The sequence below is a fragment of the Blennius ocellaris genome (genome assembly GCF_963422515.1).
Source record: "Blennius ocellaris genome assembly, chromosome: 11".
Classification (NCBI taxonomy): Eukaryota; Metazoa; Chordata; class Actinopteri; order Blenniiformes; family Blenniidae; genus Blennius; species Blennius ocellaris.
In genome coordinates this window covers 22,424,373-22,449,813 of record NC_137660.1, presented here as the reverse complement: position 1 = coordinate 22,449,813, position 25,441 = coordinate 22,424,373, and the positions used below count along the sequence as shown (strand labels likewise).

The window sequence follows — 25,441 nt, the reverse complement described above, 5'->3', positions numbered from 1 at the left end:
AAACACCATAATCAACATTCCTGCAACCTTAACTAGGACTTAGTGGTTACAAAGGTAAAGTATTTCAAAATAAGCATGCTTCTATGTTGCAGTTTTCCGCTTTTTTATCTTCTCGTGGGCCCCAACTGTTAATAATATGCTTGTTTCACAGAAAAAAAAGATTACTTTTTCCTCCCCAATAAAGATAAGAAAAAGAAAAAATTAACCTTTATGGGTTCACAGTAAGGCCATTTATAGTGTGGATACCTCAAGTTGGAACCAGAAATATATAAATGTAAAAATTGCCAGTACTAAGTGCAAACACACCTCCAAAATACATATGAAGAATCTTATAAATACCAAAAGAAATTGTGAAAGTATGTTTATTTAGGGTTAGCCATGCACTTATATTCTGCGGAGGCCCAGGAGTCAGGAAAATGTGTGATTCTGGTGCACTCAAGTTTGTTTCCTGTGTTCACAAGTTTGTTGGGGCATGTAGTGAGCTCAGTGAAATTCTTTGGGTGAGCAGACCCTCATGTGTGTCAACAGATGATGGTGTTAATGTCACAATGACCCAAGCTGCTGTGCATCCTTGTTTCCTGGCTTACAAACTTGGTTTCAGTCAAGTTTTAGTTTTTTTTTTTGTAGCTCAAATAAGCAAGCCAGTGAAATATAAAGCTGGTGAAAAGCCAGACTTTTGCCTCATTGGTTCCACCAAAACTGAGCCACAGCTGAATGAGTAACACAGTGTAGAAAAAGTGTTTGGCTTCGTCTGTTGGAAACACAGCCCAAGCAGTGAGCAGCCTCGTGGTTGGAGTTTATTCCACATCCTGTTGGGATAATTCACCTTCCTCTGACATTAACCAGGAGGTGAGAAAATTTCATCTCATCCACTTCACTGTCGTCAACAATTCTCCGCAGGTGATTGTAGGTCACGGCCTGAACAAGTGAATAGAAGTACATCATCTGCAAAAAAAAAAAAAGGGAGAAAAGTCTGACGCACCAGCCTTCGGGTCACCAAAGGGGGTTTGGACATCCTCCAGGTTTTGGCTGCACCTTTAAACTCCGTCCTTGCAAATCACAGAATAGATGATGGAGCACAACAGCGAAGTCCAGCATCTATTGAGAAAGTGTGACGAAGTGCCAAAGATGAAGACAAAGGTTTTGGTTCCGTTATACAAGAACCTAATTGCTCACAGGAGCTGTCCCATTAGTTTCCAGAGCCGTCTCTTTTTGGACTTACAGGATTTAGTTACTAAACAGTCTTAAGAAAGAATCACAATTAAGAGCGAGATATAAAAAGTAGGAGTTTGACAGTTGAAGTCTTAGGGATGTGCACATCAATGTTGTCAAATCTAAAACAATTTTTCGTTTTTAATTATTATGCAAAAGTTTACCGAAGGCCTTTCAGGTAACATAAACTTGAAATAATGTTTTAAGTCTGGTCTACTGTAGTTTGTGTAGGTAAAAAAAAAAAGAAGTGATTATTGGAGATAAGAAGATTCTTAACATACAAAAAAGATCTTGGCGCTGGTAGTTTAGCGATCAATAACTGGTTTTAACTCTGATATATCTATCCAATCACTGCTGACAGGAGATGGCATCTATACTTCCCCCAAACAAAATTCCAAGACCATTTTGAGCTTTGCACCAAAGGCTGGTCATTATGATGCATTCAAGGACTTGTGTCCAATCACAACAATTCACCAGCTCTTCTGCCAGATATTGGAAGTTGAAATTGTGTTGAAAGAAGGGCAAACGCACTCACCCATTACATATGCATTGACAATCGTAGAGCTGTAACATAAAATTAAAATCCAGGCATCCTTGTTGGAAGGTAATCACATTAGCTTAGCTTAGCTGTGAAAGTGTCATTTTCTGTCAGATCATGTTGAAGTTGACTTCAACATGCTCAAATACTGAAATCCTATTGGTTTCTCAAGTTTGCATTCAAGACATGGCCAATGTCTGAAAGCTAATGTAGGTTAACCCCATCCACTGGCAAGAACTTAGTGATGTTGGTGCTGATGAAATCTTTCTTACTGTCAAATGGGAACTATCAAAATGACTTGTTTTCTCTGGATGGGTACAATGAGTATTTACAATGTAAATGGAGTTAAATGTATGGAATAGGGTAGAGTCTAGTTTTAAAGTTTAAATTATGTTTTACACACATTAAGCAATATGCTACCTTGATTTAGTGTTGCCCGAGATGTCGTTCCATCATCCCATCAGTCATTCTCTTAAATTCCAAAACGCGCATTTGACATAATGATTCTAAATTCTCCGTAGTTGCATGTGTGTGAGACTTTGTCTCTGCGTTTGTTCTACAATGTGCTGGTGACCTGTACAGGTTGTACGTTGCCTCACGAACAGTCAGTTGGGATCGGCTCACGCAACCTGCCACCCAAAGTTGGATAAACTGGTTTAGAACATGGTTGGAGCTCCATGTATGAGTAACATGGAGGGTATCTGTGGTTCAGTCGATGGTATCTGGTGGGTGGTTTGATCCACAGCTTTGCTTTTTCATGCGTCATCATGTCTTCCTCAAAGACCTCAGAGGCTCCCCTTTTAAAAGGCGGCATTTCCTAACCTCTGTCGGCAGAGGTTAGGAAATGTCGCTCGTGTTTTAAGGCCTGTTTACCACGTGAGGTTTGGTCCGACGCCAAGACGTGATCCATGTCTATAGCTAACAAGTGGACTGAGGCCACATCCACACGAGCCAAAACAATCTTTTTTTCTCCCCCGTGTTCTCAAAAAAAAAAAAAAATTCTGTCCACTTGTCGCTATGAACACGACTCAACACGAGGCTTCGGGGCATGTAGTACATATGCCAGGCCTTTAGGGGCGCTGTGACTCACCAAACGTACCCAAAACGCAAGAAGGCACAGAGCGGGGGGTCGATTATGTCATCTTTTTTTCTGCAGATGATCGCGTTTGCTGTCCACACCTCACAGCCAAGCCGGGATTTTAGAATGTCCCCACTCTGGGACCCGTGTTAAAAAAACAACCTATTTTCACGCTTCTAAAATGTCGCCTCGTGTGGATGAGCGGCCAAAAATAGCGCATTTACGTGAACCGGCGTTATTGTGTGGACGGCCCCTGAGATTGCTAGAAAGGCGATTTTTGGTCCAATGCCAAATTACTTCAGGGGCAAATTTATGGAAGTTCTGAGCCAAAGCAAAGGATTGCAGAATTTAGTGAAAAATAGAAGGATTTCAGCCACATTTTTTGCAATTTTTTTCAGGACATTGATGATTTCTCAGCTGGCAAAAGCATCACCACAATAATGCCACATGATTGTGTTGACTTTAGCCAATGTTGTAGAATATACCAGCTATCCAGCATGCTTTTAGTTGGCAGTTTTTTGTCTGACGTGAACAGTGCCAGTATAATGGCTGATCTGTCTGAAAGGGTCGCTATAGCTAACCTTTGTTAAATACTGTTGCTTTATGACTGTGGTTTATTTTTAGTGCGAAGATCCAAACGTAGTTCAACACGTTTGGACAATAAAGGCCACGTGTGATGCCGATAGCAGTTTTATATGAAACATGACACCTGAAAATTGAAAAAGTGCAGTTATGCGTTTGAATTGCACGTGATCATATATGCATACATGTGGCATGAGGCTTGTTTGTATGTGGTTAAACGAAAATGGTAGCACACTCCATTATGATCCAAGTCACCTCACAGTGAGGGCATTTAGAAACTCCTAACACACCCAAAGACTAATCCACCACCGATTTGCCAACTTAATGTCAATCACCCATAATAAATATGTACGACACCTACAGCCAGTATTGAAGCAAATTAAAGGGGGGGGGGGAAATGGGACATGTTTTCGCTTTAATCCAGATTACAAGCAGACATAATTTACAAAATTGAATAAATGGCAAAATGCATAAAGTCTGTAACTCAGCATTTTAATTCAAAAGGGCCTTTAGGATACTTTGGCGTGTTATTTTAGCGAAAAGGCTTATATACATAAAGTCGTGTCCATATTGATCCAGAAAGAAATTTGACATTTATTATATTATTATAGCGAGACTAAGTTTCATTGTTATTTAGACATTGATAACATTTTTCAGCATTTCTACTTTGTTCACATTTTACAATGGAACAATTAGGATTTGCTGCAAGTGTTGACCTCTCGCTGTCTCCGGATGAATTATATCAACTTGCTGGTGCTGTTGGCAGCAGAAGCTAGTAGTTCGAAGCTGGGTGACACTGGAATGCTTAAGTGAAATGCCGTGGAGCACTGGTTCTTTGGTACATTGATTATCTCCTAGTCTTTCCTTTCACACCCTAAATGCTCCCTTGTTTTGTTTTTTTTATCTCCTCAACTGCTCTATGTGCTCTTTTAAAACTGCTGTCTACCACAACATCTGACATTTCTGGAGCCCTGACTGTAGCAGTCAACTCCATGACAATGAATAAAACATTTTTTTTTTTTTTTTTTTTTGACCAGTTAATAGTTGTTCCAGCGAGCAATGTCACAGGTGTTTAATCATTTAGCCCGACCAATGGTGCACATCCCCAGTTGGCAGTAAGATAAGAACAGAAAATGTTTCTCTTCAGATGTTGGGTCCCAAGTTAGCTGTCCCTTCTAATCTCAGAATAACTTTATTTATTTACTGGTTTGCTGTGTGCAAATTGACACAATTGTAAGTATGAAGGTTTTAGAGGCATTAAAACTTATTCATTTCTAACCTGGCATATGATATTTCCAACTTTGTCACTGGTAATAATGACTCAAAATGGGGCACGGATGCAGTATCAACCTCCACCAAACCGGGCCATCATATGTATCAAGGGCTTTTGTGTTAAGGTGTTGCATTGTAGCATAATCGGCCCCGGGAAGGTCAAGCAAGAGGCCCGGAATTCTCCAGAGTGAGTGCCAAGTGTGTGCTCCTGCTCAAAAACAAACCTGAGGTGAGGTAGCCTTCTACTGCAGTTCATCCTGTCTGCATTCAGTATCTTGTTTGTATTCAGGTCTGCCACTGTTCATTATGTCACACGTCAAAGATAATCTGGGTCTCTGGAATGGATTTATCAATCTCTGCAGCAATCAAGTTCGAAGTTTTAGTTTGCACTAGTGCTGGATTCCATTGTTAGTGTGTAAACCCCGTATTCTAAACCTACGCTTGATTCCTTTACATCGGTGTTTTCAGTGTTGACAATTCTACATTGCTGAGGACGACTTGGCTGCTCTGACCATAAAAAAATGATCACATTTTGCACTTTTGCCCTGCAATGTGAAGACCCTGGGGTGGGATCCCTCATATCCTCGTGAGCAATTAAAGCTTTGACAGTGTCACGGTTGAATCGGAAGCAGGAGTTAATCATTGATCCTTGGCGTCACACAACTGGTGAAACGTTTGACACTGCCAGAGCTGGTTCTCAGAAGAGAGGATCCTCTCTATTCTTCTGCTAAATACCACAATGACACTTTTATTTAAATGTCATAGCTAATGGAGAAGGGAGTTAATCATTTTATGCACTCTCTGTCTCTCACTTGACACTTGAATGTCTTAATAATCCAGGTATTATACAATTCTATGGCCTTGGAATTAAGTATAGCTGGTGGAATGGGCCCGGTCAAATCTCTTCTAATTTTAATTCGATTTTTTTTTGTGTGTGTGTGTGTGTGTGGAAAGTGTCAAACATCCAAACGCCTGAACACCAGATGTCATACTGCCTTTGAGAGCTGCCAGCTAAATGCTAGTGAAGTAGCATTGTCATCACAGCTATTCTGTGATTTAAGATCTTTCTCAGATTTATAGAGTAAAAAGAAGCACAGCATTCAGTAATTTATTGCATCAGCTGCAAATTCAAAGATCACCCGGAGGAAATTTGTAGTCGTTCCAGTTCTGTGAAAATATATTTTTTTTGTTAACTGTTGACTTTTTCAGGATATACAATGCAGACGTTGTTAGTATTTTTAGTGGGCTGGCTGGACAAGCTCATGTATAATTACCATATTTTCTGGACTATAAATTACAACTGGGACCAAGTCAAATCTGTCTTTAAATCCTAAATACACTAGTGTATGCGTCATATTAACTTTTCCATGCACCGGCATAAATGCACCATCAATAATCTCTCAGGTAACGGCTCCCGTTTCAAAACCATTTGTGAATTATTTCCTTCAGATCTGGTCTTTGAGCTTTTATCCCATGATTAGCCTGGAGTTGAAAATACAATGCATTGGGTAATAAGCGGAACCTCTGCTCAATAAGTTTGACACCAGTTTTAACGAGGAAAGCTGTGTGTGATTTGGAAATGTTGCTGGTGACTAATTTCATGCTAAACCAAGCAAAGGATTAAAACTAGAAACTCGTCTTGCTCTAGCACAGGGATGTCAAACACATTTTGGTTCTGAGGCATGTTTTTACAAACCTACATAACGTTTGCATAATGACAGTATGGCTCATACACTAATGCTAGTTTGTGAGCTTTTAAGAAGCTATATCTCGGTTCTCAGTGTTATGTTGTGTCTGCCATTCTTAAAAAATGTGTTAAAAGAAATCAGTGTTGTTTTTTTTAAAAACGTTTACAATTTGCTTGGTAGTTTGGCGGGCTGGATTGGAGTTTTTATTTTTGGGTCTGGTTTTGGCCCACAGACCGCCTTCATGACACTCCGTATTTTGTTGTCTTTTAATAGCTTTTATTGCAATTTTCTACCATATATTTACTCCACATGCACTCACCCTTGTATTTGTTGGTCATCTCTATTATATATTTTTATGCTTCTATCACATTAGCTTTCTAACATAAAAAAAAAATCCTGACGCTAATTATAATTGTGTGTCATTCATAGTTGTTTTCTACTCCAGATTTGAACAATAAAGCAATACCAGTTTTAGATATGACAAACTATATGGTCACAATGACATCTTAACTGTGCGGGCTGGATTTTAAATTGTATGCGAGGTTCCCCATGTAGGGTGGAAGGAGGTGTTGTCTAAAGCAGCAAACCCCTTTCACCTAACCATGTAGGCAGTTGTAAAGAGACCTGTTGGCCTACTGAGAGCTAAGAATAGACTGCTTGAATGTTGCTGCAACCATCGGACCAGACAATCACACACACACACACACACACACACACACACAAAGGTTGTGCGGGTAAATATGTAATACCACGGCAAAACTGGCGGAAACTGTGGTCAACAGTTTGCTGTTTGTTTTTTTTTTTTAAACCGCTCTGGAGCTCGTTTTATTTTCTCCCTATGAATGCTTGCGTAAGTGTTTATTTTATTCATTAGTGTTACAACGTGACTCCGAATGTCCTCCCATTCAGTTTAACTCTGTATTTAGTATCTCTGCGAGGAGAAACATTTCCATATATTTTTTTTAAACTCTCAGCATGGCGCCATTAATTGCCGAGCTCAGTCTAAACAATGTCGCATATTTTGATGGAAACTATATGTCCCGTGTGCTTCCTGCTGTGCTGGGTGTTGGCGACTGGGGCGACCCGCCTCACGACCCTGGCTCTCTCCGGCTCCCATAAAACGGCGACAGCCTCAAGGTGTCTGCTGACAGCCAGCTGCTTCGTTTAAGGTTACAGCTGATCTACATTTCACACACTCCAAGCTCACAGCGGCTTGTTATGTATCGCGACAGGTGAGCTCAGTCATTGGTGTGATTGCATGGAAGAGAATGAGTTGCACATGCTTTCAGTGGAGGCGAGATTGTAGTTATACAATGGTCTCTCTCTCTCTCTCTCTCTCTTTCTCTCTCTCATATGACCCGAGGGGTTGCATAAGCAGCCATCTGAATATAGAATGGCGGACAGTAATGACTGTTGTGCTTGAATCTAATTGGTCTAGACACAATGCACGAGCCCCATGACCCCGTTGTTCACATCTTTACCTCCAGAGTGCTCCATTATCATCACACACATGGCAGTCAATACTATTTATAATGCAATTAGAAGGAAAGTCACCTTTGCAGAAGTGTAGATCACCAGGGAGAAAAATGGCTCCTGATTGAACTCGATCTGGCCCTTTTTGATCAGTAGATTTCATTGTGCAGCAGGTTTGAAGACCTGAGGTCAGAGGTTGTTACGGACGATATGTTTATTGTTTGAAAGTCCTGAATATTAGGAATTATAAAGAGAGCTTTGTTTACCTGAGGTGGTGTGCGGATGAAGAAGCTGATGATTGAAGCTGACGAGGTAACAGTCCATCAGTAACGCCACAGCGATGTAAGATTGTGACATGGCTGATGGCGTCACGCTTTCTGTACAAACACAGACTTATTTGGTTATTAAACGGATGTCTCTATCTGTCACTTCCCGTTTTAAATTGGAGAATATGTGTAAACACTAGTTTTTAGATAAGAAACCATCGATTCACTGCAAAAGATAAAAGAATGACTAGATGAAAACACATTTTCAAACTATTGCATTACATACAAAAATGCTATATATTTTGGTTTACAAGCAACAATTAAAGCAAAAGTGTTTTTAAATTGCAAAGTTTGCCTTTTCACAATAGCATTATTCAACTTTAGGAATGTGAAACCTCGAAAAAAAGTAGTTATTGAAAGGGCATCATTGTTTTGACCGTAATTGTGACACTGACACGTTTATTTTCATAAAATCAATGCACATCAATGCCCCTCATTGATTGATGATGTCAAGCACTTTGGGACTGCTCACTAAGTTGAAAAGCGCTATATATGTGAAGTCCATTTACCATCAAACTCTTTATTTCCTCCAGATTAAATGGAAAATGCAGGATGTTTGGTGTTTTAAAACGTATTGAAGCAAACTGTGTGTCTATGAGTGTTGGTTTAAAGTTAATCCCATGAGTGTCTCTTGATTTGTGAGAGGTGACAACACTGCTTTATTTAGATTGTAAAATACATTTATCGATGCGTTTTGGCCGGTCCCCTGGTTGAAATAGCTTTCATCACTATGAGGAGTGTGAACGTAATCTCACCCGTGAAAAATAATTCAAGAGAAGGGAAGGGAAACGTTGACCATGAAGGGGAGAAATCTCTCCATCTTCACGGCCAGTTGTGATCTGGATCCTCGACCATGAAATATTGGGATATTACAATTTCTGCCCCAAATGGATCTGGTTGAGGTATTTTATATTTTAATATTTTCTGAATGACCTCTCATCTTGGAGAAATGGCTACACGCACAGCAAACGGCTTAATTAAGGATGGGTGTTTGAGGGATCATGTGAAATTAAAGAAAGATCTCATTGTTGCTATTATTTGTACAAACGAGGATTTGATTTGGAACAGCATGTTGAAAGTGAAATGTGGTTAACATGTACTTTTGCAGGCATTAGTAGCCTGGTGATAATACGTCATGCGGGCCGTTTATAAAGGGCGCGCCTTCAGATTCAGCAGGCTTGAACCACGATGCGGAACAGTGGTGTGATTATGTTCTCGTTTGTTTGGAGGCTCAATTTGCAATCTGAAGACAACGCGGATCAAAGCTGGTGCAACAGATCAAACGCAAATGGAATTGGATCCGTTGCTTCTTTGCCGCATTTGTTTGGACACTTTTTGACTCTGTTCTAAGCGTTTTGTAAGCAATAATGAGCGCTCAGCTGGTAAAGGACACCGCCACAGTAATCCTTTGAGTGCGTTCGGTATTGCTGTGGAAGTTATTAAAGTTGTGTCATTATAAAAGCACTTTATATACCATCTGTGTGCAGATAATAAAAGGCCAAGTGACTGGACAATAGTAATGAGGTGAAATATCCATCCGTCTTTATCGGATATTTTGACCGATTCGCCTCAATCGCATGTTATTTGGACCCAGAGGAAACTCGTGCACAGGGAGAACATGCAAATGTCGCACAGAAATGTGTTCGTGCTTGAATGTAGTGTCTGTGAGGTGAGAGAGAGATCTGTGATATGATTCTACCATGCTTCACGTTTTGGACCAGACAACCACCAAGTGTGAAAACAGCTCAAGAGGTTTTAATGGCGACATCTGATCTGCAAGTCTAATTTTATGCGTATGAACTTGTCATAAATGCGCTGAGCGACTAATTAGATTTTATCGAAATCCCGAAACTGACAAATGAGTAATTGGAAAAATGTTAATTTTGTCATTTGTTTGACTGAAATGCAATAAAAAAAAAAAAAAAAGTGAGCATGAGTGATGCGTTCAATGGTTTGTCCTGTAGCAAAACTAATGCCTATACTGTGTGCTTCTGCAATAAAACTGCAGTGACTTTGTCTCTTTCTCTTTCTTTTTGATTTTTTTTTCCTTCACTGGTGCATCTGAGGATGTTTTTATTTTTCAGAGGGTAGTCCAGTGAAAGCAGCTCTGAGGCTTTGTGTGTTCCTGTCAGACCAATTATCACCACAATGCTGAAGATGTTAAACACTGGTGGTGTCGTCGTAAACATCTGTTACCTCATTAGACAGCTCAGACGCTCGGTGGGAAACATTTTCCCTTTCATGCTATTTTTTTTTTTTTCCCCACAGAAAATAATATACCGATCTCGTATTGATCTAAAACTCATAATATACAGTAACATACAACACTCCCAATGTGATTTAATGTAACAGAGTAAGGTTATGGATATATGATGATTAACGATACATCTTGTTTCATCAGGTCATGGCAAGAACCACAAGGATGCAGCATCAGTGCGAGCCACTCATCCAATCCCCGCGGCCTGTGGGATCTACTACTTTGAAGTCAAGATTGTCAGCAAAGGTCGAGACGGGTAAGCAGATGCGACGCACTCACAGCTTTATTGCCTGTGTACTTTGTGACCTTCCCGACTCCAGAGTCACTTCTGATATTTTCAGAAGGGGCCCAATCAAATCAAATGCAGTGACTTGCAGTATTTCAGATTCGGGTGTGCATCATAATAAGACTGTGTGTTTAATGAGATCTGTGTCTGCATGGTTAGATTGAGAGCTGCACAGTATATTGTGAATTTGCCATCATATCAACATGACTGACTGAACTGTGATGAGTGGCGTTTCCATGCACTGTTCATTTCTGCTCTGTACATTCAAAATGTCAGAATTTAAATGATTGAAGATGAAATTCCTATTAATGACAGCCAGCCAGAATTATTTTATACCTGGTAAAAACATGGAAAAATGACCAAAAAACAACAATGACAACAAACTGCTTATATTAATGCAATATTCAACATGAGTATCTCATGTCTACCGAATATACGCATGCTTTGTTAGGTTTGTACCTTCACGAAAGTGTGTGAAACAATGTGTGCATGGGATTTTGGCCCGCTTAATGTCTTTGTCGTGTGGACTTAAATTAGTACATTTTTAAACATTTTTATTATTTTGTTATTCACAATAATCTTTGGAAGATAATGTGCACGTGCACATTTTGGCATGCACATGCAATAAATTAAATTCTAAGAAGTCTCATCGCATACCTGACTGAATATGGACAAGCACATACACACAAGTTTTTTCCGTCTGTGTGCGGCACTTTCTTTTCTCCTATTAGCTTTTATTACCTCTACTCTGTGAAGTCAGCCACTGTCTCTTGCTCAGTTCCTTGATTCGCTTCATCGTGTTGGCTGTTTTCACAACAAATGTTCTCAAAGAAACCAGTGTGCATTCTCACAATGAATTCTCAGGCTGGATGTTCAACAGTTTCCTGTTAGGGTTAGGGTTACTACCCTGTCCATGATCAGGCAAGGGAGCTGTGACAAAAGTAGTAGAAGAATCAGAATTAAATTGGCTCCTTATAACAAAAGCAAGATTGTGTAATGGACATGGATATCAACAACTTGAGAAATACTGTTAAAAGTGCATCAATATTAAGTACCTAAACCTGCATTCAGCGAGATATTTATAAATTCATTTGTAGCAATATTTAGCTCTTGGTGACTCATCATTATAACCAGACATTTCATTGGTCACAGTTAAGTTGCAACACGATGCAATGTCTTCAGATCTGTTTTACTCTTGAAATGTTTCAATGCCACACGAGAGAGGAAGATTCTTCAGATTTGTGAATGTTTAAACTTTTGTTCATTTGCTGTGTCAGCAGTGTTGGGGATGTTATAACTCCCCCCAAAAAATGGCGGCTTTGGCAATAGTCCTTGCCACGTCAAATCCAAAGGGCAAAACCTGACTGCGGTGGGTCTGTGAAGCAGAAGAATCCAAAGCTTCCTCATAGCTGCAGAAGAATTATCTTAATGTGACATTTGGCCCAGTTATTTCCAGAAACAGGAGAGAGAGAAGTGCTTTGAGCTCAAAACCGCTCTTCGTCGGATCCCTACGGGACTCGGTTATTTAGTGACTAACACACCTCGGTCAGCCAGATGAATTTCCAAAGACGGTTATTTCAAGGGAGCACACTAAAATACAAATAGTCCAAATTTTCCCACATGGATGGCATACTGATCTAGTTTGTCTGCTAAATATACTTATTCTCATCACAGAAAAAAAAAGAAAAAAAACCCCACAGCAAATATTAAGTTTTAGCCAGGTAAACTGACTTCCCAGGAGATAGTTTCTGCTAAAGGGTCATATGATGCCACATTGTGGTGGGCCCACACAGGAATGATGGCTGTCGCCTTTTTGGGCTATGCCTCGCAATGACGCGTTGTCTGCCAAACTACCAGCTGCTCACCTGTGAAAACAACTTCCTGGAGTGGCTCCAAGGTTAAAACCCAATGGTACATAGGCCATTTGCATTAGGTAGAGTCAGGCCTTCAATCTTCATGACCAATTGAGGAAGTACGGCTCTTCTGGGAGAACCTAAGGGCTGAATTGGTTTTAGGCATGAGAGTCAGATACAACTTGATCACTTCCCATTCGAGTTGGACACCATCAAGGGCAACCCATAATCCATTGGCGAGGTTATGTTTCTGGGTGTGTGAGCAATCTCCCGAGCTGAGCTGAAAGAAATTCAGGGACGGAGATATCTGGGCTTTACTGCAATTCACTGTGTCCACTGTGACCTCGTGTGGACAAAGTGGAAATGAGGATGGATGGATGGATGGATGGAATGTATTTGTATCTGGTCGTCTTCTTTCCTGATTAGTCCACAATAGGCTGAGATTTGGCTCAGAAGCCTCTGACATACCGAGCCACTCCCTGGCCATTCAAGACATAACATCTCCAGCAGATCCTGGACCAACCCGAAGGCCTCCTAACAATGGGGCCATCCCTGGTACTCTGCCAATGGGAGTGGATCATAGGGACCCTAATCAGATTCACGAACCACCTCAAATGTCCTTCTCGGACAAAAAAAAGTTCCTTGGTTCCTTGAATGTTTCATTTTACCTTTTCAAAAATCCTGTTGAAGAATTATTTCCACTTCTACTGCAGGTTGTTCTGTTTCTGATCGTTGTAAGACTTTGATTTTACAGTTTGCAGAGTATCATTCAAATAACTAAAGTCACAGCAGAGAACCCATCATCTCATTGGATAGTTTTGCATGAAGTTATTTTTTTGCATTCATTATTCATTATTTTAATCTGTCTGCCGCTTGGGCCGCAATGTTCACCATACTGAAATGAATAAACCATCAAAACCTGGCAAATGTTTTCCTCATGAATAAACCAAACCAGGTGGTTGTTGCTCCACGATGGCAGTCAGGGTGGGTGACGTTCTGACACTTCTCATGAAATTGTTTGGGTAAAACTGAATCAAATGGTAAACAGATTTTCTCACTGCAGTCTCAACGACTCGGGAACCTTTGGAAGCATCTGAATGGCGCGGTATAAAGGGTCTCAGGTTTACTCTGCAAGGGGAAATAAATAAGTTGAGGTCTGATCTTTCGAACGGTGCCACACGGCACAAATAAGACTTATTACTGCCCCGCGGCCAAAGCATCTGCTGGGACTGCCTGGGCCGTTGATCAGTTGTCGTGACTCCGCAGATTGCTGGACCATGTGTTTAGATTTGTGACTGACAACCGGCCCCATCCTCCTTCAGTCAAAGTCTTGGGCTGCATAATGTAGTGTTAACACTTCCCAGTTGCGGTTTAGCAGCTCAGCGCAAACAAAAAAAAACAAAACTGTAGTGTCTGAGATAGTTGTGATGTGTGACTGTCTTCATGTTTGACTGAGCCCTTCCAAATCAACCAAGCTGCCCTAGAGTCACTCAACAGCCGTAAAAACACTGAATTTGTCATAAAATACAGTTTGTACAGTGCTGCAGGGCAATTTTCTGCTACTATGCGCAGACATCATAGGACAGTCTGCATATGCCTTGCCACGACATTCCTTTCTAAAAACCATGTACTGTGTGTGCTGTATTTTTAAGTTGTAGTGAAACATGATGGTAACTTTTCAAAACAAAACATACTTCAGTACCATGGTCTCGTATCTCTGCCTTTACTCACTCAGTATATTCTCTTCCAATTTAAATCTTTAAAATAAAATAAGCTGATAAAATTAAAGAAAATATATAAAAAGCAGCCATGATGCTATTCTATTCAACTCAGTGTGTTGGCTTGTAGTAGATATGTCACAATTTAATTGGCAGTACCAGATTAGGGCCAATTTTAGTTTTTCGTTTTTTTTTTATTGATTGGCAAATTAAGCTGCCATCTAACGTCCCCAATGTAGCAGGATCAGCCAATGGCCACTTGCATTATCTGCAATGCCAGGGTTTCAAGAGGTGGCTGCATCACGGCTTCGGTTGATCGAGCTGAGAGGGCTTCTATAGTCCAATCAGCAACACAAATGACTTTATAAATGCGCAGTTATCCACACCACGCAAGAACAGTATCGTAAATGCCTCACGGAGAAGAGCTCTAATCACTTCTTATTGCAATTTACATAAAGGCAAACAAATGTGTTTGTGACACCTACAGCTTTCGAATCTATGTCCTGCTCTTGAATTATAATTCAGACACTGGCTTACCGGAGCTCGACAGCAAAGTAGGTGACAACATGCAAGAAGTGAGTGTTATTGCTTTTACTACAGACATCTGGAGCTTGGATCGCACTACTGATCCTCACTGCACACTGGATTGATTCTGACACTTTTCAGTAAAATCCAGCAGTGTTGCATACACGAAAGTTTCATAGAGCTTATAGATCAGAGCTGTAGAAAATATCTACATGATCATTGACTCAGGAATAAACGAAGAAAAAGCTCGTGTTATTGGTGTACCATATAGTCACTTTGCACATCAATAGACCAGGAAAATGTAAGAATCGGTTGGGAAAGACTCGGCCAATACTCCATATAGTAGTAGTTGGCACTGTTTGCTTCATGTAAAGCACACGACAACGCGTTTCACGTGACAATACCTAATCCATTAAAAAAAAGGGAGTGTGTTTACACTGCAGCAGCAGACACACAGACAACGACGTAGTTAGTATGCCGGGCCACGCGAGGGCGCTGTTGCTTGATTTTATAACAATACGCTATAAACGTGAAGAAAATGCAGAGCACCCGACATCCATATGGACTGATGACGCATTGGATATCAGGGGTGAGTCTCAACTATAAAACTACTGATGGGGAGGATAAAACTAGAATACCGAACGTGGCTAATGCCACTGCTGGCCGGCATGTTTGTTTACAAGGGATGGAAGGGGAAGGGAGGGTGGAGAGATGTGCACGCGCAGTAACAGGCTCTGGAGCCTCCGGCAATCTCTGCAGGAGGGATTAGCAGCCGTTGAAAGGAACTTTCCACCTTGGGAGCCGGATTAAAACCTTAGCGGATACAATGCATCCGCACAATGGTGCCGTGTAAACGGCCCCCCCCGAAAAGTGAAAGAAAGTTTTGCGGATACACTCATAATAGTCGTGTAAACGGGGCCTCAAACTCAGTCGGTGACTTTGGTGAATGGTGTTTACGTGTTCTCTGTGCACGTGTGTGTGTGTCAGTCTTTTATTTTGGAACACAGGCCTCCTCCCACAATCCAGGTTAATATATGATTCTTAATTGAGTGACAGATGGATAAATAGACTTTGACTGAAAAGCCATCCTTGCATGTTTTATTCCAGACATAGGATTTAAATCTCCACTGATTCCAAAGTGAGCTCAGGCTCCCCTTTCAATTGATGACTTCTTTTTTTCACTTCTGTAAGCTTGCTCACATGAAAACGATGCAGGTCATCTGCTTATTTCACATGTGAGGGATTGAAGACGTCACAGCTGACCTCAGAGCTTCCATAAACCAGCTGCCAACTCACTCCACAGCGACATCTTGACATGTTTTTGAATAGAAAGGAGATCAGAGACATTATTTTCAAAATTATTTCTGCCTGACGCCCATTAAATATGAACTTTATCTGGTTACTTCTCAATGACTGCTAATGTTTAAAAGTCTGATTACCGTTGAAAATATCTTCTGAATTAATACATTCTCGTGTCATCTTGTTATAATATCTCAACTTAATGCAAGACACACAATCTCAAAACCTGTACAGTTTCAGTGATATTTTGAATTGTGTTTCTTTTCATTTCTTCCATTCCTAATTTTTTTATTTTTTTTAATTTCAACTTACGTGGTGAAAATACATTAATTACACATTTTCCTTGTATTCAGTCAAGAACTAGAATAGTATCACTCTATTCAGTTGCTCAGCTTGCACGGTTACCCCCCCCCCCTCCCCAAAACAAACCCCCCAAAAAAAGAAATACAATTCACTTAGCTTGCAGTAAGATGGAGTCAACATCATTTCTTAAATTTCACTGCATTTGCACTTGTTGGGCAATTCTTCCTTGGAGTTTGAGATATTGTGACTACAAGCTAAACAAATAACTGTCTGCTATTTGATCACCTGATAGCTGACGACACAACTTGAAATGATCTTGATCTCGAAGATACTGAAAATATTTTTGTTGTGCCTGTAAAATGACATATGCGACTTTTGTCTAACAACTGAACCTCTTGTCATTGAGAAGAGTTTGAGTTTTTTTTCTGCGTTCCAGTAAGTATTGTTCTCCTTCTGTTGTGTGCAGGTACATGGGCATCGGCCTGTCCGCCCAGGGAGTCAACATGAACCGGCTGCCTGGTGAGTAACATGGGTGACGTAACCCAGCAGGAGGATGAACAGACACACATTTGGAAGACAAATCGATCCCGAAATTAATTTACGGATGTCACAATGGGCGGGAGGATGTCGGGAATATTATTGATGCGAGACGTCCAAGATCAGGAGTCTCCGGTGAGAGCAGTCGGATAAATGAGGTGAAATCATAATTCCCCAAGGTTACTCGGCAACAAACGGGTTGCATGGCGAGCGCTTCATCCCCGCAACAATGGCGTCGGGCTCACTGGGACGGCGCCAGGGTTTCTTCCACTTCGCAGCCGGGTCGGGCCGGTGCGTTGGCAGAAAAACTTCCCGCCTCACGCTCTTTCTTTTGTTTGACGCCGGTTCCACACATTACAGTCCACACAGCACAGTCCGGCAGCTCTGGAGAGGCTCGACCTCCAACGTTTCTAATTACTTGTTGGCCATCGTTTCGAGCCCTCCGACCTCACTGGCTCAGATTACAATCGGGCATTGATGGCGTCCGTTGTGTTTACTTTAGCCTCTACATCACGGAACGGGGAGGTTTTTTTTGGTTTTTTTTTATCAACATTACAAACCCTGCAGAAGAGTTGGTTATGAGTCACTGTTTTTCATTCAGGGTGAAGATATTTTTAGCGCTGATGCAGCAGAGGAGGTAATGTGGATGATGAAGTATGATCCGTAAAGGAGGAGTGAAGAAGAACTAGATTTTGTGGGCAGATGAAGGAAGCCGAGGTTACGATCTGCTCCAGTTGCCTCGGACATCAGAAATCTGAACAGATTTCAGAGTTGTGGAGGCAAAAGGGGACTATTGACCCCCAACTTTGAGGGCCCCAAAGTTTCAGCTTTTAACATGGCTGTGCTCAGTATTGGCATTCGAGGTTGATCGATTGCATCAGAGACAGTTCCATTCCGCTCTGCCTCAGCATTACTTGTCTATGTGAAATTACATTATTCTTCCAGAATAACAGCTGTACTCGGCAGACCCGTCCTAGCAACCCCGAGTTGGGTAAAGCACGCATTGAAGATGGATGAATGAATGTGTGGAATGGTGAGTGAAGGCAGCCAGGTCAGATTTAGGATTGTTGGGGAAAGAAAGAAAAGTGACGGTGGTGTTTTTGACTTTTTTTTTTTTATTGGGTGTGGTCAGTCTATGGGTTTTGAGCGGTCTGACAGCTGTAGGAGGAAACATGCCGGGACATGTCGGGACACGTTTCAGTGCTGTCAAACTGACCGCTGACAGATGATGTGGACTCGGGCTATCAGTGTGACCTTATGCTAATCCGATGAAGCACACACTCTTTTTTAGACTTGCTCCGATAGACTGCTCAGTCTGAGAAAATATTTTAGCCAACACCCGGGTAAATGCTTATGGTTTTTGCAGACAGGACAGTTAAGTGAGTTTTCCACATGTTTAGGAATGTCATTTCGCCATATAAATTACATCAAAAATAATGTGTTAACAAAACTTGTGTGCATGCTTTTGTTTGCGTGCAAAATTATTGGGTGCGTTCAAGTGATTTAGCATGTGAATTTGCTGGACGACAGAGGTAAAACCTGGAGATAGTTTCCGTTTACAGTTCCTTCATTCCAAAGGTAATTTTTTTTTTTTTCTTGAGGAGTTTGGTTAGATGTCTTGAGCTAACGGCTGTGCGACATTACATGTAGCTGATTGCATCCCCGAGTAGTAGAGCTCTATCCGATTGTCCAAATATGTTCTCTCCAAGGTAGAGTTACATCTCCAGATAAAAAATTGACTCCATCTACTCATCCTTTCATCCTCTACCTCTTTTATCTCTGTTGGCTGTCGACGAGAAGCTGACTATCTCACCCAACACAAGAAGAAAGACAAAACACAGTATAAACAAAAGACATTAAAGGCCATTAATCTTACATGCAAGACTTTTTCCACAGTCAGAACATCAAAGTTGTGTAGCCTTCTTGGCCAAAGAATAGACAAAAAGAATTCACGTTAATTCTTCAGATCCTGTTAATATCTTGCAACTAAAGACTGTTGTGTTCAGTAAATCCCTCTTGATGTCCTGGCTGCAAATGTGCAACACTTCACAAGTGCCTGCCAGATTGCTGAATAGTTTCATGACTCCACACCTTTCCAGCTCTGCGCTGCTATGTAACTTTGCAAGATCATCAATTTGACGTAGGAAGTGAAGAAGAAAGAAAAAGGTCTTGCGTTTGATCTTCTCTTTCTAGAGTCTCTTCCAGGAACCACACATTTTTTTTCTATTTACTGAAATCCAGAAGCTAAACTGGTGTACACTCCTCCAGTGGAGTGGAGCTTCCACTGAAGCTCCTGGAAGGTTCAACAGATGAGTCAAATGACATATAAAACAGGGAAGCTGGTTTCGAGTTCAGTGTACTTTCTTAATCGCTGGAGTCGAGATCCAGATTGCAGCCTTTCTCTTAGGTGGTTGGAACTTAATTTGATCTATTCTATTCTATTCTATTCTACTGTAAGTAGGTTTCGGAGGGTTAAATTTGACATGTATGTCAATGTTAGATGGTATCAGTCATGTGAAGCTGAACTGTATCACGTTGAGGAGCAGTTCAGATATGCTCATGAAGATGAATTGTTAGAAATGTGTTAGATTAACGACAACCTCTTGTTTCTAACGGTTTCAAGTCCACTTTTATGCCCACCTCAGTCCTGCTCAGGTATTTTTAAGCTCCTTCTGAAGGATTTGGAGAAAGCCTCTCTGGTTTGTTCCAGTTTTTAAGTATTGATCTGGCTCAGCACTAGTTTCCTCTATTTTATTTAAATCTCCATTGTGTTGCAAATTGTACTGTAGGTCGGTATGTTTGTCAACTAAATCTTCATGGGACTACTTGTGTCAATAAAGGTTAATAATAATAAAACAACAAAAGAAGGATGAAGGGTTCAAGTTAAATGAGGCGAAGTGGCACACTTGCCACAATGTTTCTTGTAGCAATTAATCTCTGATTCACACTGGATTTCATCATGTTTACAACCATTCAAAGCCTCGAGGGTTCATTATTGACAGACGCCATGTCAGGCTACACAGAGGAGATTGATCCAGGAAAGACGGCATACTAAATATGTTGATTTAACAACAAATTAAACATCATCCATCTTATTTCATGACATGAAAGCACATTTTGACAGTGTGGTAGTGTTTTAGTGGAGACTGTATTCAGATGTCAGCTATACCGATGTTGAACAGAATCAAATAACACATGAGAGCTGTCAGCAAATACTTCAATTAACTACTTGTCCCCTATATAAAGGTAGTACGGGTGAGTACGTACATAAAGTCTGATTGTGTGTATAAGTATGTCTTGTGGCCCTTTCTAATGACGGCGATGAAAATGCATTTAAATAGAGAACACAGTTCCTACAAGGATACTCATAAAGTTTTGACAAAAAAACAAGCCTTTGCCTGCTGGCTCAAATACATTTTCTGTTCTTGTTATTAACGTTAACTGAAATCTCCCCCCATGTATGACTTCTCCACTTCAAATTCTTGTTTTTTCTGCTTCGCCTTTATCTGTCTTCATGCCCCCTCATTCCCCCGCTCACTGTCGTCATCCCTTTATACTGTCAGCAAACACACACAATGACATCCATGAATGGTTCAGTGATCCCTGATGACATAGGAGGAAGCCCAGTCGCCATTTAGCTGCCGATCGTCCAGCCCTAAAGCCCTCTTGCCTTTTCGCAGCCATTGGGCCGCTCGTCTGCTTTCGACCAATCCAAACCCGGGGTTTTCCAGGCCTGTCTGTGGCTGTTTGACCTGCTTATTGACTAGTCAAGATCTGTCCAGAGGCCGAGGTTTGTGGAATGCCACGATCGGTCGAGCAGAGTCTGGATGCACACAGAGACGCTTCTGCCCTCCTCTTGATTCGCATGTGTCGAATGTCGCACAAAGGGTGGAAGAGCGTGGAAAGGCACTGCGCGTTCGGATCCAAACGTGGTCACCCATTGGTTATGAAAATATTTCTGGTTGCTAGGATTTCACTACAGATGGTCTGAGGCCCTGGTAGACAGATTACTGCTGATTGCCTTAACTCTGACTAACTCTGTGCGTGTGCGTGTGCGTGTGCGTGTGCGTCCCCATCTCGATGGATTTATCCGTGTGTGTCCTAGGCCGACTGATTGCATCTCTGAGTGTTTATGTTCGTACCGGCTCATCTGTGCATCTGTGTCTGCCCGCGCACACACTTTCACAGCAGCCGGGACATGCGCTGTATGTGCAGTGACGGTTGCTCGCTCCTCCCTTCGCCCCTATATGTGACTTCATGCTGATTTTCAAGGTTGCAGTTTGTGGCGCATTAGACATGAAGGCGTTTCTATTCTTTGCACGAACCGGGTGGACATAATACATGCAAACTCCAGTGAAAACAAGTGCAGTGCAACTCTGCAAATTCCAGTTGAATCAACACAATTAAAAAAAAAAAAAAAAAAAAAGATTGCTGGTCATAATCAATACTGGGCAGGGCACTTGTCCTCAAATAATATTGCTTTAGTACAGGGGTGGCAAGCAAACCTTTCTTCAGCAGTCGCATTCAGCACAATTTCATCTTGAGCTGCCAGACAGGTGAAATAGTGTCACAATAATCCTTAAATTTAAACTTTGGCGCGGAGTAAATATGTTGAAAATGTAAATGTCTATATTTTCCACACAATTTCACGATTGTAGTGCAAAATACAGTAAAATGTCAAAAAGAAAAAAAAAAACTCTGGTCTCTGTGTTCTGTTGTGTTGTGTCCACTACTCAAAGAATTTTATTTATTAATTTGTTTATTTTTTTTAAAAAGATCTTTTTTCTGTGAATCAGTTTGCTTCAAACCGATTCAGACTTGGGACTTCCTCTGGTTTGGCTTGAGTTTCCTATCGGGGCCCAGAGTTTCTGATTTTGTCGTTGTTTCAGTAACAACTTGTTGTTTTCCGGGATGGGGTTGTTAGCCCCACTGCCCAACCCCTGAACCCGGAGGACCAGGTGCTGCTTTCAGTCCGTCCTCTCCCCTGCAACTTGCCAGGAGCTTAAGCCCTCGCCGGTATACGGTAGTGCACAGGGTCATTGGAGGCACGCAAGCTCCTCAATGACAAGGTAGCTGCACTCGGGGAAGCACCGGTGTCGCACTGATTTGGAAAACATTGCCCCTGACGTTAAAAACAATGTTTTATGCGTTTCCTTTTGTGATCAATTTTAACTTTTAACAAAAAAAACAACATTTTAATAACACTTAAACCAAGTAGTTGTCTTGACCCATATTAGCTCATACTTTACCTGGAATGTGAAATAGATTGTTATGCATTAAATGTATTGATTTTAGTTGCACAACTGCAATCATTGCATTTGCGATTTTGAATTCCACTGAATCCATCTGCGGCGCTCAAGATGAAACGGAACATACTGCTGGAATTGTGTAATATTGTCGGTGGTTATTTGATTCGAAGAAACTTCCCATTGTCGTCCATATTTTTGCAAAGTGGTGATTCTCCGAGGAGCAACTTCCGGTCTGTGTAGCAACAACGTCTGTCAACAAAGTGGCCCGTTGGCGTTATTATGACATTTTTAAAAACTAAAGTAAATCTTATAGCTGTAATATTTTGTGTTGTGCACAAGTATTGTCAGCAATACTGAAGCAAATATGTGTCTTACTTAAATGATGCTGTGGCATTTGGCTTCACTGTAACATCTGAGTCTTTTCTCAGAATAATGTAGGTGGAACTGAAGAAAAATATTGTAAATCACTACTCGAAAGGACCAATAGAACACTTTTAAGAGGTCTACATTGCTTGTGTTCCAAGCACTATAGCCACTAGAGGTCACTGCAGGTTATAAAGTAAAGCTTTTGAAGTGTTCGATTTTAACTGAGTGAGTAGGTAGTCACTCTTGCTGAGAGGTGATTTTGGTCGAGTAAAATACATTGAAAACACACTGTGTGCGTGCATGTGTGCGTCTGTGTGTGTGTGTGTCCTATAGTTGTACAATGTTCTCCACTGCTGACCTCTGTGTCTGATCCTGCTGTGGAGGCCTGCCCATTTCATTAGCATGTTGGAGCAGTGAGCCTGGCTTTAGAGGCAATATCCCTGTCAGCAGATTAATCTAATACCTCACCCCACACCCACACACACACAAACACACACACACACCCACACACCCAAGTGTATGCATATATGTACAAGAGAACACATGGAAAAAGGACAATATACACCCAAAGTTTAGAGAAATACTCCCATTGCGTACACACTTTCAGCTTAGGTTAATGCTTTATTACATGCTCGCAGATACGCATGTGCACAATATAGGCATCTAATATCTCGCCTCGCCCACGACCTACTTTCCTAACCCCCGCTTTGCTTTTTTGGCAGACGGGTCACGCTTCAATTGAGGAGAAGCGGTGACAGAGCGGCGGTGGCAGTTGATGGCGGCCCGAAGCCCGGAGCTGTCAGGCTCAGGCCGCTTTCAGCCCCGCTCGCTTCATGTGTAGGAATTCCTGCGAAACTCAATTAGTGCAAAACTCCAGGCTTCATCCAAATTATTTAAAGTGAAGCTGCGATGCAGGCAGATTCATTGCGCAAGTATCCCGCTGTGACCCCCAGAGTCCCGAGTTGTCGTACCGACCTCTCAGTAATATGTTGGCTTTGAAATCACGGGTTTGCACGGGCACGTGAAGTGACTGGCCCGATCGGGCTTCATCGGGCAGAGGAAGATTCAGCAATCTGCATTTGAGCTCAGTGTTGATATCAGTTTGTTTGTCTTGGGCCGGCAGAATTCCGTGCACATGTAATCCTATAGGGATTCCTCTACAGCCTCTTTAAGTGTGCTGTTTATAAATATATGAAGGTTGTTTGAGGTCGTTGACTACGTACTGTACAGTAGCTGTACGGTATGGTAAAGCAGACCAGCGGCACGTAGCCACACACCGTATATTTCAGGTCAAAAACATCAAATGTAAACTTTCACCCATCTTTGGATTTTTTTCCACAATTAGCAAAGTTTTCCATGCAGCACTTGGAAAGTTGTTTTCTCTTTGTTATTCCAGTTAAATTTTGCTTCGTTCATGTTGTAAGACGGATTATAACATAATTATCTTGTTGCATGTCACGTTCAGATTAATTATAGAAAAAAAACATTAACAGGATGAAATCCTTATGAAAACTCGACATATTGGCGCCTTATGGTAGGAGAGCGAGCTGTTCTGATTGGATAATATGGGACTAACTGCTCTTCTGGATAAAAATGGTTAACAGATTGAGTAATAATTAGAATTCTGCTGTGTTTTGTAGAATGTATCTTATTTTATGTCAAATAAAAAGCATCAGTTTAATATGTCATACTTGTATTGTAATTTCTTGAAAAAAATAAAACAATAGTTATAGATAGGAATTCGAAAATAGAAAATGGATAGAAACGTATTATTATTTAAGTGAGGAAATTCTAGATGAAGGGAAGTTATGACCTCGGCAGTTGACCAGTCTGTGTGTCCATTGAAGACTTTTTCTACAATCTCGAGGAGAACTAGGAAATTGAACTAGGAAACTGCCCATTGCTATTATGGTGGGGACTTGTTGTTATGTTTGGCCAGATTAGAGATGAGAGTAGGGGTTTGCGACCGCCGCTCTGAAACTCCCCTTGGTGTGAATGTGTGCATAGGTGGCTGTTTCTCGGTGTAAACCCTGTTATACACTAGAAACTGTCCAGCTTGTGCTCTTTTATTTGCTCTCCCTTGTTTCACATTGGCTGCAGTTCCCTGTAACCCTTCAGGTCCTAATGAATGAGGTGGATGGACAGATGAAAACGAGCTTCTCAGGACTGATTCCCCTGCCTGTCTCACTGCTCCAAACTCCTGATTGAAATAAACGAGCCGCTCGTCCAGCAGTGCAGATGCATGACAACAAAGCCATTCATTTGGATCAGGAGTTTTGGAGCCAGGATGCAGATACAACCTACAGAGCAGCGATGTTTCTGTGCGTTATGCATTCAGGCTTTTGCAACATATTTGGTGGAGCCCTGAAGCTGTAGATTGTGTCTAGTTTTTCACATCATAAAGCTTTCTCCACTGTGCCAACTTAATTCAAACTTTAATAGAAAAGCCAAACTGATAGAACTGTAAGCGGAAATAAAAATATATTGGCAATTATAGATTGGAGTGACATTTATAATGTCAAATGTTTTTTTTTTTTACTCTCATAAAACGTATTCCGAAATGACACCAGTAAGAAAAAACTATCTCATTAAAAGTTGAATGTAACAGCAGATGTGGAGCGGAATAAAGATATACGAAGCTAGAAATATAGAAAACTGTACAAATCATCATCCAACACAATAGGCTACACAATATTTCAAAGCTATGGTAAAGAAACCAATATGGTAAAATTTGTGCCATTCATCACTTCATATCCAACGACTCTTAAGCCTGAAGAAACCCTCCTTATTAATGTTACAGAGTCCCTGAAGACAAGTACGACCGGCAAGTGTACATAATAGAATTAATAACGTCTGTTTCCTCACATTCAGAGTAATGA

General features: G+C 41.1%; 1 protein-coding gene across 1 annotated transcript in view; it reads left to right on the top strand.

The window, feature by feature from the left end:
- Positions 1-25,441, top strand: part of ranbp10 (RAN binding protein 10) — a 44,728-nt gene that overhangs the window by 7,868 nt on the left and 11,419 nt on the right. The window contains exons 2-3 of the mRNA XM_080505084.1: positions 10,571-10,682; positions 16,877-16,929. Coding sequence (XP_080361210.1) covers positions 10,571-10,682; positions 16,877-16,929 — 165 coding nt within the window. The remainder of the gene's footprint in view (positions 1-10,570; positions 10,683-16,876; positions 16,930-25,441) is intronic.